General features: G+C 53.1%; 2 protein-coding genes across 3 annotated transcripts; one reads left to right on the top strand and one right to left on the bottom strand.

Annotated features, from left to right (window-relative positions):
- Nucleotides 1-587: 587 nt before the first annotated feature.
- On the bottom strand, nt 588-9,421 carry NUP62CL (nucleoporin 62 C-terminal like). 2 transcript variants are annotated; one of them, XM_020795867.3, is made up of 13 exons: nt 9,286-9,421; nt 8,274-8,577; nt 7,772-8,163; nt 7,306-7,407; nt 6,273-6,404; nt 5,860-5,967; nt 4,802-4,904; nt 4,436-4,580; nt 3,620-3,669; nt 2,399-2,533; nt 1,897-2,008; nt 1,495-1,561; nt 588-813 (listed from the first exon to the last, which is right to left on the bottom strand). In XM_020795867.3, exons 1-13 carry the CDS (start codon nt 9,416-9,418, stop codon nt 722-724), a joined length of 1,875 nt encoding a protein of 624 aa, XP_020651526.3. In that variant the 5' UTR covers nt 9,419-9,421; the 3' UTR covers nt 588-721. The 2 variants fall into 2 exon arrangements, with proteins under 2 accessions (XP_020651526.3, XP_078236941.1); XM_078380815.1 differs by having other exon boundaries at nt 9,280-9,378.
- Nucleotides 9,422-9,517: 96 nt separating this feature from the next.
- On the top strand, nt 9,518-14,472 carry DNAAF6 (dynein axonemal assembly factor 6). Its single transcript, XM_072981011.2, has 6 exons — nt 9,518-9,753; nt 9,985-10,069; nt 11,268-11,373; nt 12,588-12,684; nt 13,242-13,327; nt 13,908-14,472. The coding sequence occupies exons 1-6, from the start codon at nt 9,649-9,651 to the stop codon at nt 14,035-14,037; spliced, it is 609 nt and encodes a 202-aa protein (XP_072837112.2). The 5' UTR covers nt 9,518-9,648; the 3' UTR covers nt 14,038-14,472.
- The last annotated feature ends 1,055 nt before the right edge of the window (nt 14,473-15,527 follow it).

Here is a 15,527-nt window from a genome sequence, read left to right as displayed (position 1 = left end):
ATCCCAGGGATGGGATTTTTGTAATGACAAGGTCGTTACATTTTAGAATAACCCCGCAAGCAGGCAGGCTCCAGGGACTGGGAGAAGAGAAGGCCAAGAGGGGTCTTTCTGCCATCACCGTCTGCTTCACTCCATCTGATGCGGCTGGAAAGGAGGGAACTCCCCTTCTATCTCACTGCTTCCTGGGAGTTTCCTCCCAGCTCCGTGGGAGGAGAGTTTGGCGAGAGGCTACTCCTACTAAGTTAGATGGGTAAGGCCCTCCCCCCCCCATGGACCTTTTTCTGAGTTGATTCCCAGGAAGTGGCAAGAATCAAGCAAGCACACCCTTTGGCTTCCCAGCTGAGACATGTGGATAAAAGCACAACATGGAAGTCAAACAACATCTTCTTTGCCTCCTGGGTTTCTCTTCTCCCAGTCCGAGAAGCCTGCCTGGGAATGGGAGTGTTCAAGTCCTAGAATTATGGGAATCCCATCCCCAGGAAACATTAGTGCCGAGAAAGGTGGAAGGAGGAAAGAACTCTTGGCTAGCAGGTGACTGTGACCACAAGGCAGGGAGGGGGGAAGAGGGAGAGACACCGGCCCTTCGCGATGGGTAGAAAAGACTTTTATTATACGATACAAAAGGAGGCAAGATGTCTCAGCTTCTAGCATACATCTCCACACGTGCACATCCGGGGGGGGGGGGAAGGGAGGGGAAGGGGCAACATATTTTCTGCTCTCCTCAGTCAAAAGTGATCCGGAAGCTGCGTTCCTGCTCTTTGCGGCGACTCTCACACACCTTCGTCACCTCCTCCACCTTCCTCTGCAGCAGCGCTGGAGGCAAACAGAGGATGAGAAGGAGATCAGACCGTGGGTAGCAAAAGGCATCTAGCTCTGGCGAGGGAAGGTTTCGCAAGAGAGCCTCTGCAGGGCCACAGCTGCGCTTGTGCATCCGTACACAGACATGCACACACAGCACCTTCACATGTAGTGGGGCCCTTTCCCTGGAAGCTGGGCTGGAGGAACTCTGCATCCCTGAAGGGGACCGAGGACCACCACGGCCCAGAGCTGCACAGAGCCGCTCGCTGACACACCCCAGTAGCCGGCTGCCTGCAGTTTGTGGCCAGGGCGAGGGAGGACGAGACGCTGACCAGGGAACAGGGCATTCTGGGCTCTAAGGGACTGGGACCCATAATGTGCAAACGAGAAGCCCCTCCAGCGACTGTGGTGTTGGCTTTACAAGCACTTGTCCCGCTTGGCCTTAAAGGACAGGCCAGGATGTCCTCAAGTAGTGGAGGGACCCTCATGTCCTCCAAGCTCCAGACCTTGCACACACAAAATGGCTGTTGTCTGGTTAAACGGGGTGGCCTTAGACATCAGAACTGGGTTCAAATCTCTCCACCACCAAGGCAACCCCTTCCCTCTCTGCGACAAAGCAACCGGGCTCAAAGGTGAGAAGCTCACAAGCCAACAGAGGAACTGTAGTTTCCAAAGAGGCCAAAAAGGACTGAATACCTGAATTCTGATCGATCCACTGGAGAGAATCCATGTGCGCATTTAGGATTTTGCAGATCTGCTGGAGCTATGAGAGGAACAGAGATTGTGTGGTCACACCTGGGGAGGTATTCCCCTCTCCTTGCAGACACCCAGCGCTCAGCTCCGTACTCAACAGCCACTCCTCAGTGGGAGCAGGTTTGTTTCCTCCAGAGAACAGTCAAATCACATCAAAAGGCAGCTCGGGTCTGCTCACAGCCAGAAAGACTCCAGCATTATCTGAGACCAGGCCCTGGGAAGCCAGAGGGCAGAGATGGCTCTTGCAAGCAGGCAGCAGCGGCTCTCTGCTCCTCCGCAGTGCCCCTCTCTGCAGCTGCCGGGGTCCCTCCCCTGCTCTGCCCAGCCCACTGAACGTTTACTCACTGGATCGCTCGTGTCCGCAGGGCCCCCAGAGGTATTCAGGTGCTCAATTATGTCTTTCAGATCTTGTGCCATGCGCTTCAGCTGAGCATCAATGTTCTCTGCCAGCTTGTACCTACAGCATAGCACAGGGAGAATGCCAGTCTAGGACTGCTCAGCCCTCTCTGCCAAAGCTAAGAACATATCAAACAGAAGACTCCGAGCAGTTGCCGGTCTGCCTGCCCACCAGCAAGAGTCTCTCCCACAGAAGTGGGGCGTAGTCCTGCCTTGAGCAGAAGGACCCACACATCCCCCTCCTTTTACCAAGGTGAAGAGGAAACACCTGCCCCCCCCCCCCATACCCAGAACGCCACTTCCAAACTGCTGAGGTCTGGCTGGGCTTCCATCAGGCAAGGCCTTCCCTTCAGAACAAGAGAGCACCAGCCAGTAAGATTTTTCTAGGCTCCAAAGCTGGGTCAGAAGGGCCCTCCCCAGTCCGCCCTTCCACAGCCAGGCACTGACGTACGTCTTCTCCCGCTCCTCGTCCGCATGCTGCAGATAGATGGTGCCACTCTGCTCCTTCACAGACTCCTCGAGGGGGATCAACAGGTCTTCAAGCTCCTTTTGCTGGGACAAGATAAAATCCAGTTCCTGGTCCAGTCTGCAGAGGAAGGAAGGCAGGAGATGACTAATTACAGAGGAGGAAAAGGAGAGGGAAGACTCAGGGGTGCCCGATCCTTCCTAGCCAGACATGGCTCAGAAGCCCCAGCACAAGCTGTGTGACACAAGCCCAGGGAAGGGAGGAGCGAGGACAAGCCACCCTAAGAACAGCAGGCACACAGGCCCGTGTGTGCACAGGTTAATTCCTACTCTCCACCTCAGGCACAAGCTGAGAGGGCCACAGAGGTCCTCTACCCAGAGATCGCACCACAATCTGCCAAAGCAGCTGAGGATTCCTCCTTCCAGTGCTCACCCGAAGAGACTGGCCCTCCCAAGGTGGAAAGAGGCTGCCTCAAAGGAGAGGTGGTCTCTGACCCAGTGTTTAAGCCAGGGCATCAGTGAGGCAAGCAGAGGGCCAGATTATTTCAAAAAGCTCTGAAATCCCGCCAGCCCCACAGGAGAGCTAAGCTGGCCCTTTCCACTACATCAGCTCAACAAGCTCCCATTACCCCTTTGTGGCCTTCAGTCCTTTCCTTGAAGGAAAAGCTTCCGCATCTCCTCTAGGAAGGGGCTGGAAGCCACTGGCCCTCCGCCCTTTGCTAGACTTTATAAGTTGATCAGCCCAACCAGCAGGGCTGAGGGTCACAGACAAAGGGAACCAAAAGGCTGTGGGTCCCCATCCCCCAAATCTTTCACACGTCCTCTGGTGTCCCTCAAAGTGAGAACTGTATTTCAGAGGAGGAAACTGGGGCTGCAGCAGCTTGAGAGGTGGAGAACTAAGTGATAGGAGGCAGGACCTAATCCAGACGCAGGAAATGGCCCCTCTCTCAACCCAGTCTATACATTGCATTTACTCTCCCTCAGCGTCTGCTCAGTGAAGCCTCTGAGTAGTCACGGCTACAAGGAGGAGAAGTCAAGAGGGCATTCAGGCTGCCTGTTTCCTAGACTTGCTTTAGAGGAGGGCAGGGCAGGAGTATGGGGGGGGGCAGGGTGAAAGAGAAAGAGAGAGAGAAAACCCTTAACCGTGCAAGGACATTGGTCAGTGACCAGCATTTCCTGTCTTCCACACATTTTAAGCGCTGCCTACCTCTTCTGATCCAGCTTCACTTTCTCCACTTCTCTGTGCAAAGACGTAATCTGCAAGACAAAGACAAGGTTTGCTGGCCTGGCCTTCACACTATCCTTTTCACGGTGGAAAAGGAAGAGAATTGCAACAGAAGACAGACACGGCAGCCAGCATTAGTAGCCTGAGAACACAGGACACCCAGGGAGCCCCCCGGGGAGGAGGAGCGGAGCAAAAGCCTTCCTAGTATAGTCGCCTTCTTCCTGCAGCCATGAGGTGGCGGGAAGGAGGCTGCTTCCTCTGGAGGGAAGCCTACACATGGGACTGGAGTAGAGTAGCACCATCCCCAAGTATTCTCCCCAGGACTACAAAAGGACCCTGCCTCTGAAAGTGGGGGAAAGCTCAGCCCTACCAACAAGCAGCCATCCATAGTCTTGCTCCTTTCTAATCCACTCTTAGAGCTGTCTAAGCAGTCATGGCTTCTTGTGGCAGGGAATTCCACAGTTTAACTATGAGCTGTGTAAGACTGTCCTTCCCACCTTCTCTCCTGAACCACCCACTGCTCAGCAACAAACTGATCATACCATCAGAACCAGCATAATTGGAGGGGGAGGGGGAGAGAAGAGAAGCTCCCCTGCTTGTTTCTTAAACAACATGGAAATTTTTGGCTAAAAGCTGGTTAAAGGAAGCCCATCAGCTGAAGAGGCTGATGTGGTTGATACTCTGGGCCTTCTGCTCCCACTGCAGAAGCTTCCCGTACTGCTTGGTTTGCCAAGGACTGCAACCAGTTGCTGCTGGTGGTGTGCCACTAAGAGCCTGGTAAGGGGCCCAGTTGCATACCTTCTCGCCGTTCTCGATCAGTGTCCTGTCCCAGGCATTGACTTGGGTGGCTTGCTGGAGGAAGTGCTTCTCCTGGTCTTCCAGCTCCAAGCTCCATTTGTTAATCAGACTCTCCAGCTGAGCGTAGGTCATCACAGGGGGAGCCCTGCAGGGAAGGCAGCAAAAGGCAGGCACATGAAAGGAGTCCCGGCTTCCCACCAGAAAAGAGTCCAAGCCACAGGGAAACCCAGGGCGATGGTGGTACATGGCACTACTGCTGCTCTGGGACTTTGTTACCCAACATGCAGGATGCCCTGTGCTGCCCCCTTAAAGGCATGACATGCTTGCCACCCAGCAAGCTTACTCAGGTGGCCTGGCAGAACTTACGTGACTGATGTGGTGACCACAGAGGATGTGGACACTGCCGTAGTTGTTGTGGCCAGTGGCTTTAGGCTCAAGATGAATCCTGTACTGGGCGCAGAGGTGGCACCTGAAGGGAGAATCAATCTGTGACAAAAAGCAAGCCAGAACAGAAACTCCCCAAGCCCTGGACCTTGGGTGGGGATCGCAGGAGGGGTTACTCCCAGGCTTTGACTCAAGGGTAGCAGAAGAGCAAGCAAGCAGCTTGGGAAAGTGGGGGGGGGGGGGGCACACTCTCAAGGTTGCCCATCAGGCTCCGGCAGGTGGAGATGACATGCTTGCAATGTCATCCAGCAAGCTTATCCAGACGGCCTGGCAGAACTTATGTGAATGTTGTGGACACTGAGATTTACGCTGCTGTACACATCCTCTGTGGCCCTGAATCTCTACCTGTAACACGCAGATGCAGGGCAACCACTGGCAGACCGCCCAGAAACCTCTGTGCTTTTTTGTGAGGGAAGGACGCCTTCACATCTGAAGGGAAGCACCTGTGGTGCCAGAAGGGCAAGCGGAAAATGGGACCCACTCCCACACTGGACCATGTGGCATCCATGCTATAGACACCGGAAGGCTTGTGGGCTTCCACTTGGGAAGGTTCCATGCCCTGGACAGGGAGCCCCTCTGCCAGCCTGCGACATATTTCTCAGTGAGCGTAACCTGCAGCTGGCTTTGCTGATCAGGCCACCCCATTTTAATTTCATCTGCATGGGTTTTCTGTTTTTATTTCATGGTACAATCCAGAATGCTGGCTTTTAGCATTCTGAACCATTTAGGATGAAAATATCTGAGACTGCAATCCCTTCCCACTCTTTAAAGCTTTAACTAAGCTGCTAAAATCTCATTTCGCAAAATAAAATCATTCTTCTATGCCAAATTGTTTTATGGCGCTCTTGGTGTTATTGCACGTAGGAGACTGTAGCAACCAGAATGTTCCACTCAAAGGGCTGGCGAGGACCGGGTAACTCCCTCCTGCCATGCCCTTCCCCCCTCCCCCCCCCCCGGCCATGTTTTCTTCTGATCCATACTAGTAATGGTGGGGCCAGCAGCCAACGTCATCGTTGTTGCTCCAGAGACCTTTGAGCCAAACCCCAAAGTCCCAGCAGAGGTCGTTGTCCCAGTGGAAGTGGCACCAACTGTGGGAAGAAGCAACCAAGAAAGACTCGTGGGTGGCAAGCGGAGGGTTCTGGCTTTGCCAGAGATTTGCCATATAAGCCACATGGATGCAAAATGAGTCCCAACAAACACAAACATATAAATTTCTTAATTTTCAGGGAGAGCACCTGAAGATCACAACTCCCTGAGCTAACAGCAGTCAGCAGAAGAGACACTTGGAATACTGGCAAGAGAAAGGTGACCCTTTGGGCAAACCAAACTACCCCTCCTCACCTCCACCTCCCCAGCAGAGGCTGAAACGTAGGGCACCCCCTTCCCCACTCACGTGAGAGGCTAGCAGGAGTGGAGGTGGCTGGTGCCGAGGAGCTTGCTATGGATGCAAACAGAGTAGGTCCCGAGAGGCCAAGAAGGGAATTTGCCGTTGTGGCTGCAGGTGCCGTAGAGGTAGCAGTCGTACCTGTTTTGGGAGGAGGCAGACACGCAGCCTGAAGCTTTGGAAAATGAGCGGAAACTCTTGGAACCACACACACATTCTGTATCCATCTCACTTCCGGTCCACAAAAGAAACTTACAGACATGAAACTCTGTCTTTGCTGAAGCAGAAAGAAACACAGTTCTGACAATCAGCCAAAGTCAGTTAGAGATCCCTAACCCTTTAGCAACCCAATAAAAATACTGACCAACACGGGCTCTTTCTTTAATCCTGAAACAAAAGCCTACAATTATCGTTATTATTTTATCTTATACCTGCGGAGCTGGAAGGGACCCTATGGGTCATGAAATCCAACCCCTGTCAGGGAGGTCCAGTGGGGAATCGAACTCCCAACCTCTGGCTCTGCAGCCAGATGCCTCAACCATTGAGCGACCCAGAAGTACTTTTAATGAAGAAAAGGATGTAGAAAAAGAATTATTTCTGCACTTGCACTCCAATGCAAAATGTTCAAGACAAAAACAATGATATCAAAACTGATTTCAAAACAAAAGAACAGGCCATAATGAAGAGGTGTTTGCTGGAAGAATTATAAGGAAGTGGCAGCGAGACAGTAGCAGCAATACAGGCATTGTGGGCTGAGAGTAGTAAGAGATAGAAGTAAAACACAAAAACAAAAGGGACCATCATGGATTAATATGTATGTAATGGGAGATAAGTGAGAATAGAAGAAACAGGCTGAAAGGTGAGGACTGATAGATTTAACTGACAAAAAGCAATGAAAAAGGCCAGCCATGACTACATGCTCTGAAGCTGTTTAGAGGAAGGCAGGAAGGAGGGACACCAACAAGAGAAGAAGTAGCCACCATATGGACAAACTAGCCAGCTTACATACCTCAGAAGCCCTGCTCTTCTCTGAGAAACCTACCTCCAAGCTTAGCTCCAAAGGGCAAGACCTGCCCCTGGGTCAGAGATCCTGTGGAAACAGTGGGGGTGGCTGCTGCTGATGTTAGCAACCCAAAGCCTGAGCCTGAAATGAAAACCAAGAGAAATCAAGGAAACCGTCCACCACCTGTTGTTACTTCCTTGTACTGTATTCTGTTCCCCTTCTAACTTGTATGTGTCCTTTCAGGATCGCACCCCTGTTTGACATGAAGCCACTTCCATCTGGGGCAAGTGGACAGCCCTTCAGCTATATGTACTATCTTACTACCTATAGTTGGCCACACCAACCACTCAAAACATATCAAGGTGCTAAAATCTAGAGAAGGTCAGCCCGCGGGCTTCTGCCCTTGCTTGGTCAAGAGTGTGAAGGGTCTACAAGGAGAATCCTATCTCTTCATCAGCCCCTGGGGAGGAATTGAACTGTTTCTAATCAAGAAGTGGCCTCACACCTGTAGACTGGGCCCCAAGGCTGAACACTGTGGCTGGCTGTGTTGCCGCAGTTGTGGTGGGAGTGGCACTGGTGGGAGCAGGAGCGCCTCCAAATGTTAACCCAACGACCGGTGGTTGCTGTGAGGCATTTGCCACTGAGCCAAGGCTGAAGGTGGGGGCTGCAGATGGTGCTGCTCCCCCACTACTGAAGCTGAAACCACCAGTTGTAGCCGGTTGGGTAGTGGTGGTGGAGCCAAACACAAAGCCCGAAGGTGCTGCTGACTGGCTGGTGGGCATGCTGCTGCTAGGGGCAGTGCCACCCAGTCCACTGCTGCTCAGCCCAAAGCCTCCCGTAATGCCTGCAGCCTGTGTTGTGGCGGTACTTCCCAAGTTCAACTTGGGGACATTTCCCCTAATGAAAAAAAGAAGAAGAAAGAGAGAGATCAATTTAAAGTGAGCTTCCTTTCTTGAGAACAGATTATAGCAGGGCTGCCGGACCAGAGGGGACCAAGCCATCCTTACCCCAAGGTGAAGACATTTCCAGCAGGAGCAGCTGTGGAGGTGGCAGGGGTACCAAAACTGAAGCCAGAGGTCTGTGCCGAGGTGGCTGGAGTTGCAAAGGAGAACAGGCCTGAAGGCTGGGCATTCGCAGGGTTTTGGGTGGGTGTGCCGAAACTGAAGCCCCCTCCAGAAGTGGCTGAGGAAAAGGAAAAGCCTGTGGGGGCTGCACTGGCTGTTGTCTTCGGAGTCCCAAAGCTGAAGCCCCCTCCAGCAGTGCCTCCTGAGGCACCAAAGTTGAACTGACTCATGACGATGATCTCTGGGTCTGGAAAAGAAAAGCAAAAAACTCCTCCCTGGTCGCTGTGCCTTCACACCCGATGGGAAATTCAGCCAAGGCCCTTTGGTGGCAACTTAACATCCGCAGAGTGGGGCCGAAAAGAACCCGAGGGTGGAATCGGGCAAAGGGAACAGCCAGAGTCGGCCTCGCCTGCACACGGGGGGGGCGCTCGGGGTGTTCCCCCTTCCAGGGCTGGGAGGAAGGAAGAGCCTCCGGCGCATCGTCCCCTCTCCCTCTCCGGCTGGCTGCAAAAGACACGGGGACGGACGGACGGACGGACGGGAGCCCCCCCCCGGCTCTCTCGCTCCCCCCACACACACACACTTGGACCACTCGCGGTGGGGCAGCGCCTGCCAGGGGTCCAGGGGAAGAGGAGGGGAGGCGGGGGAACGGGGGCTCTGCCGCTGCTCCCGCCCGCCCTCCCTCCTTCCCTTCATGAGCCAGGAGCTGCTCCGCCAGGAGTGGGGCGGTTCGGGGAAGCCCCCGGGCGTGTCTGCCGGCTCTCATGCGGCCGCTTCGGCCTCATACGACCGGGGCTCCTTCCGCCGCTTGGAGGGCCCGGCTAAGAGGGCTTGCGGCGGCCGTTCCTCCCCGGGACTACGACTCCCAGCATCCCCCGCCTCCCCACAGCCTCCGAGGAAACGGCCGTTCGGCGACGACCAAGGCAGAAGGAAATCGGCGCCGCCTCGCCCTTACCGCCACCGGAGGCGGACCTTCCTCCGCGCTGGGGCCCCTGCGGCAACAGTCCCGCTCCCGTCGCCTCGCCGCGGCGCAGTCCTATGATGTCAGAGACTCGCGCCCGTTGCAGTGACGTGATGGGGCGGTGCATTTCGGTGACTCCACCCAAGGCCGCCTCTCATCACCAATGAAAACCCGGTCTCTCCCGGCCCGCGCCCTATTGGCTGGGAAGAGGAGGGGCGGGGGCGGCTGAGGAGGAGGAGGAGGAGGAGGAGGAGAGTTGCCGTGGCAACGCGGGGACGCGAAGGCAAGACGACCGAAGAAGCGGCGGCGCTGGAGGCGAGCGACTCTCCCGGGTCTCTCCCCCACCCCGGACCGGGCATGGCGTCCCCGGAGCTGCTCGGCGCCTGCCCAACGGCCTCGCTGCTGGCGCTGGCCGAGATGCTGTCCGGCGCCCCGAAAGAGGAGGAGGAGGAACGCCGCCAGGTGACCGGCCCCCTCCCCCCAGGGTCCCTTGGGCCCCGCCGGTGGGGGGGAGGGGGAGGGGGAGGGGGAGGGGGGCGCCTCCGCCTCCCGGGCCTCTGGACCCCCCTTCTCCCCCTCCCTCTCTCCCCGCGCCGGCTCTTCTCCCCTCTCGGCCACCCGGCGGCCCCCGGAACGGCGGGAGGGGGTCCCGCAACCGGAGCCGCGCCGGACGGAGGGTGTCGTTTTTTGCAGGGCTCGGCGCCGCCGCCGCCTCCTTCCTCCGCGAGCCACGTGGGCCCCGGAAGCCTCGGGCCCCGCAAGACGCCCGCGCCTGCAGGTAGGGAGGGGGTGGGCGGGCTGGGGGCTGCCCTTCCAGCCCATGAAGGTCGGGGGAGGGGAAGGGACGGGAAGGGACGGGAAGGGGGGGCGGGGTTGGCCGGTCGGAGGAGCCTTTTGGCCTGGAGGCCCACCTGAAGGGGCCGGGCGTGCAAGCGGGGCAGAAGGGGGCGGGCAGGGAGAGCCGCGGGAGGGGGCCTGGGGCGCGGACCCTCCCTGTCCAGGGGGCCCCCTCTCTCAATCCCCATCCCTCCCTCCCTCCCCTTGCATGCAGGCCTGTTCAGGCTGGGTGGCTGCGGAGAGAAAGCACCTGCCTCTCCCTGTGGTGGGGCAGGGGCCTCCCATATTATTTTTTAGTCACAAGGAGCAGAGGTTGTACAGTTCACTGTTCTGTCCCCCTCACAAGTACAGTATCCACACTAATGTAAAGTTTGCAGAGAAGTTCGTGGGTGGGGAGTATTTTATGGCTGCATGAGGTGAGTTGAAACAAGACTGAGGGACAAGATGTGGCAGCCATCACCTAGGTTTCAGGGGCCTGAGATGAATGGAAAGAGTACAAGGAAGAGGGAAGCAGGCAGAGTTAGCAGGAGATCAGGGCAAGCATGCAGGAAGACTGAGCTGGCTTAAAACCCAGAGAGAGACGCAAGTCCCAATCCTAACCTGGCTGGGGATTTGCCAGATGACCAGGAAACACTTTTTCTGTCTTGCTCAGGAAGGCACTCTTTGAGGAGCTGTTCAAAATGGCTCACTCAGAACTACAGTATACCATATTTCCGTCAGCAAGTTTCAGCCAAAATGCCTGTGCAAACTCATTCTTCAGAGTGTAACATGCCATTCTCCCATGGTGCCAAATCCTTAGTTTACGGAGATCTACACCTGCCGATGAATGGAAGTCACCCATTCATAGGGTTGCTATACATTTATGGCAGTCGGACTTGCATAGCAAAAACACAAATGGCTACAGTGAGTGGAAATTCAGCCCATATTAAAGGTTTACAGTGTGAAAACGGAGATTCTTATCGATGTAGGGAGTTTTCTTTAATTCTCCTCTCCCCAGTAACATGATTGTGTTATAAGCTGGCCTCAGGAAGCTGCTGTGCCAAGATCCCCTGCTCACTGCCTTGTCTGCCAGTGGAAAGTCCAGGCAACGTGCACTTTAAAAGCACAGGTGAACAGGCAGCCTTTCTTCCTCCTGTCAGCCACTACTAAAGTGAAACCCGGAGAGCAGAAGGGGATCTGGACCACAGAGGAGGTGCCGGAGGGATCCGAATATGATGACACCTGGGATACCAGGGAGCAGGCTGAGTAAGTGTGACCCAAATCATGGCACGTTGAGTCCTTGGAACCTCATCCCAGGTCTCCTGCAGTTTCCCCCAAGCCTGCCTAGCGAGCGTGTCCTTGATTGTCCGACTCTTCAATTGGTTCTGGATGTGCTGATGAACAAGCAGCTGCTCAAGACATCACGTGAGTCCTGTTAAGTGTTAGCTTGATCGGGTCAAACTGTCACTACTTTGCAGTTGGATGCCTGAGAAAGGCCTCACAGCAAGGAAGCTGAAGGAAATCTGTTCTTCATAATCACTTTGACATGCTGCCCCAGGAACACCTCACATTTGGCTCTTTTAAAAATAGCATTTAATTGTTCTGAATACATTTTTTTCATTAAAGAAAATAACATCTGCCAGTTTTCTACTTTGCTGTAAGTCACATTTCTGGCTGGGGAAAGGCCCCGGAATTGCCTGTTGGCTGCCACAGAAATCTTTGTTTTGGTTTTCCAGGCTCATTCATGAGAAGGGATGGCTTGAGAACTTGACCTGCTCTGGTTCAAGGAGCGGCTTGTGTCCTCAGAGAAAGGCCACAGGAGGAATGTTACTCTCTTACAGGGAAGCACTGCTACTAAATCTGTAAACCACTATCTGATCTCTGCACAGCCTTCCAGTGGGTTGGGAGAATTAGCTCAATTTGTTTTGCTCAATTATATTAGTCACATTACACACTCAAAATACCACCTTCAGTCATATTTTCTCATTTGTAAAAACTGGAGGAAAGGGAACACACAGTTCCTGACTTTGCTGCATTCGGAGTTAGACAAATTGGCTTTGAGTGGGGAGAAATCGTTGATTGCCAAAGGGGAGATAATTAAAATGAGCTAGGAGAGCTCTACCTTGCTGCCTCCTGGAAGGTATTAATGATGGGGGTGGGCAGAGGGAACACAGCTAGAAATAGTTTGCCAAAGAGACACTTGGCAGCTTGTTTGTGTAAAGCCTTTGTGGCAGGAGGGCAGCTTCACACCCACCCACCCACCCACCCACCCACCCCTTCCCTGCAGTGGTCCCTGGTGTTACCGTGACTCATCATGAACCAGCACGAATGGGAGTCCTTCTCCCTTGGAAGCACAGGGCCTGCCAGGCAGCACAGGGTGCCCCAGGAACTGAGGAAAGAGGTAGCCCTCTACACTCATTCTGAAGTGCAGCAGGTCCCCGATGACATTTCCATATGCTGACTAACATCTTCTTCCACAGATATGAAATTCTGTTCAGGCAGCATGTGGGGGCTGAGGATGTGTTCCTGGGTATGAGCAGGAAGGATCCCTCCACAGCTTGCTGTGAGGACATGCTGGTAAGAAGGAATCTTCCTCCTTTGTGGGGGTCCTTTTGCCTTCTAGGACCATTTACTAGTGGGATCCATGTAGCCCTGAACTGAGGCGCATCTGGTACCCCTGCTTTCCACAGGTCTGCCACTGATGGCTTTTCTAGGATGCAGGGTGTTCAAAGCACACCCACTTCCTGCCTGTGAGGTCATCTATGTGACATAACCTCCCTGCCCCTCTTTTGTGTATTTGGCTGTGGTGTGCATGGGCCATGTGAGAAGCAGGAGGTGGTCTTCCCATCAGACCATGAGATGGATGGGAAATTTTTCTCATCTTTCTTCAAGAAAGACATGTCTGGCCAATGGGCAGAGGAGATCTGATCTTTTGCCTCCAGAACACGTCAGCTTGGAATGGGGCTTTAGAGGGGTGGGGGTTAAGGCAAGACCTCCTGTAGCACCTCCAGAGGAAGGGCATTTGTTTTCAGCCAGGGTGTGTGAAACCAAGAGGCTACAGCCAGAATGCTTCTGGGACAACACATCTCACTGTGGCAGCTGCTCTTACAGACCTTTCCTGATTCTCATTTCAGATTAAAATCAAATTGCCAGACACAAAGGCTTCGGACATTACCCTTGATATCCGTGAAAAGGTTCTTGATCTTCGCAGCCCCCAGAAGTAAGCTGGGGAAGATAGTGGGGCATTTCCCCTACCATACTTTCTCCCTATTCACCAGTTTCTTTTTCTTTCAAGAAACATCGTGTGCAAGGCCTTCCCTGCTCCATTTAATGAATGGCCAACCAGAGGCTCAAGGTTTTGAGGGGAGAAATGCAGACTTTACACCTGCCTGTGACCTCCTCTGGGTGCTCTCCCTTCCCTGGGAACCCCCCACCATTTGGTTCTTGATGCACCTTCAGATTCTTGGTTCACTACTCTCTTTTTTTTTTGGGGGGGGGGAAGGTTGCAGCCCTTGTGTGCTGCAAACAGCTTTGAGAACATGAGGTAGGGCTGCCGAAGAGCCAGAAAACAAAGGACGTGTGTGTGTGTGTGTGTGTGTGTCTGTCTGTCTGTCTGTCTGTCTGTCTGTCTTGACCACCACATGAGTATTGTCACAAACATCCTCCTTGGGTGGCCATTGCATTTGACTGAGATGGCAGAACGGCTTGGGGGTGCAGAAGTCCTGCCTAGCCTGGTTGTGACCCTCTGCTTTCTTCAACCACATGCTTCAGGTTCCAGCCTAATGTTACCTATTTTCTAGGAAGCTCCTTCTGCACCTGCCTCACCCAGTGGACACCCAGAGTGGGAAGGCCTACTTCCTCTATGAACAGGGCCTTCTGGAAGTGACCTTGAAGATGAAAAGGGAGTTTGACTTCATCAACTTTGCCTGAACTGGAAGGAGTCACAAAAAGTCTGAGAGCGATGTCTCTACTGGGCGACTGAGTGGGAGGCAGGGGATCTTTCAACCTCTGCTTTATAATAGTTATCGCAGTGCCTGGTGTGTTGTCATCACTGCCTGTACTGGGAGGCACTGGAGAGCCAGGGCATCCTTGTTACCTCTCTCTGAGCACCTGGGTTTCAGATTTCCAGAACATACTCTTGTGTTTTGCTAGTGTGAAGGCTGAGATCTTGACTAGAATTCTGTTTCCAGTTCCAGGGAGGCAGGGTCCTTTGGCAACCCGTATCCATCCATTTTGCAGCAGGAGTCCTTTTGGAGAGTTGCCGAGTCTCACAATGTACACATAGGATTTGTTTATTTTAAAATGTATAAATATTCCTCCAGCAGTGTGTGTGTTCTTACTTTTAAAAGTAAATGTTGTATAGGATTTTCCAGTAATTGCTTTTTTAAACAGACACACCAAAGAAAGAAAGAAAAGAAAACCTGCAAAAACCCTGAACAAAGCAATCATGTAAAACTGGCCCCCCTGGACCCCTGCTGGCCCCTCAGGACCGTGATTTGGTTTGGCTTGGACTTCTTTCATTGAAAAGAGAATTAGACTGAAATGTGGACAAAGAGAATTATTAGATTCTCACTAATGGTGCATTGTCTGTATATAAAACAAAACTAATTTTAAAAGTTCTTTCAACAAGCTTCTGATCTCTCACACATGGTCATAGTCTGGTTGGGAAAGGTGGGATGAACCTAAGGGAGAAGCTTTATGACCTGTACAGATTAGAGAACAGGGATAAAACAAATACATGAGTTTTGACAGAGCAATATGTAAAGTTCTACATTTAGGCAGGAAAAAACAGATGTCCAAATACAGGAGGATAGACAGCTGGCTTCATTTTGGGCAAATGACTTCTGATTTTTAATATCATCAAAAAGAAATTAATAGAATGAAATTATTTTTTCATCACAGTCTGGATTTCAAAACATGAAATGTTTTACAGTTGGGCAGAGATATCTAAGCTCTCCAAAGTAGCTTCTGCTCTCATATGCCAGGGAGAAATTCTGGCAAGAGGGAGACGTCCATTTGGTGGCCTTTCAACGAGGGAAACCAGTTACTGTAATATATCATCTGATGGTTCGGATTTTGTAATAAAAGATTTTTGTTTAATTAGAAATGCCCAGGGGTATAAGTTCAGACAGGCAAATTAAAGGCAAAAATTAATGTAAAAGGGAAAGCACTGAAAAACAATAAGATTAACAACGCTGAGGAAGATGGTTAATTCTAATTAGAGACAGGTGAGTCTCTGGAGCAGACAAAAGTAGGTTTGCAAAGGCAGAAGGGGGTCCCTGTGTGGGCCAAATCTCTGCTCAGGCGGCCCCCTACCGTCATGGGGTGGCTCTCGGGGTGCTCCCAGAGACACAGCCATCGTCTCCACAGCGAGCTTGCGGTGGGAGTGCAGCTTCCCCCCCCCGCACTCTCAGCCTGTG

Source organism: Pogona vitticeps, chromosome 11 (genome assembly GCF_051106095.1).
Source record: "Pogona vitticeps strain Pit_001003342236 chromosome 11, PviZW2.1, whole genome shotgun sequence".
Lineage (NCBI taxonomy): Eukaryota > Metazoa > Chordata > Lepidosauria > Squamata > Agamidae > Pogona > Pogona vitticeps.
This window is presented reverse-complemented; position numbering and strand designations above follow the sequence as displayed.

Excerpts from the sequence above, each read along its gene's own strand:
- NUP62CL (XM_020795867.3), bottom strand. The coding sequence starts at position 9,418 with ATGCACCGCCCCATCACGTCACTGCAACGGGCGCGAGTCTCTGACATC. Across the intron at positions 8,164-8,273 it reads GGAAATGTCTTCACCTTGGG|GGGAAATGTCCCCAAGTTGA; the intron begins GTAAGGATGGCT and ends TTTTTTCATTAG. Across the intron at positions 1,562-1,896 it reads CTGCGGACACGAGCGATCCA|CTCCAGCAGATCTGCAAAAT; the intron begins GTGAGTAAACGT and ends TTCCTCTCATAG.
- DNAAF6 (XM_072981011.2), top strand. The coding sequence starts at position 9,649 with ATGGCGTCCCCGGAGCTGCTCGGCGCCTGCCCAACGGCCTCGCTGCTG. Across the intron at positions 9,754-9,984 it reads AGGAGGAGGAACGCCGCCAG|GGCTCGGCGCCGCCGCCGCC; the intron begins GTGACCGGCCCC and ends CGTTTTTTGCAG. Across the intron at positions 10,070-11,267 it reads CAAGACGCCCGCGCCTGCAG|CCACTACTAAAGTGAAACCC; the intron begins GTAGGGAGGGGG and ends TCCTCCTGTCAG.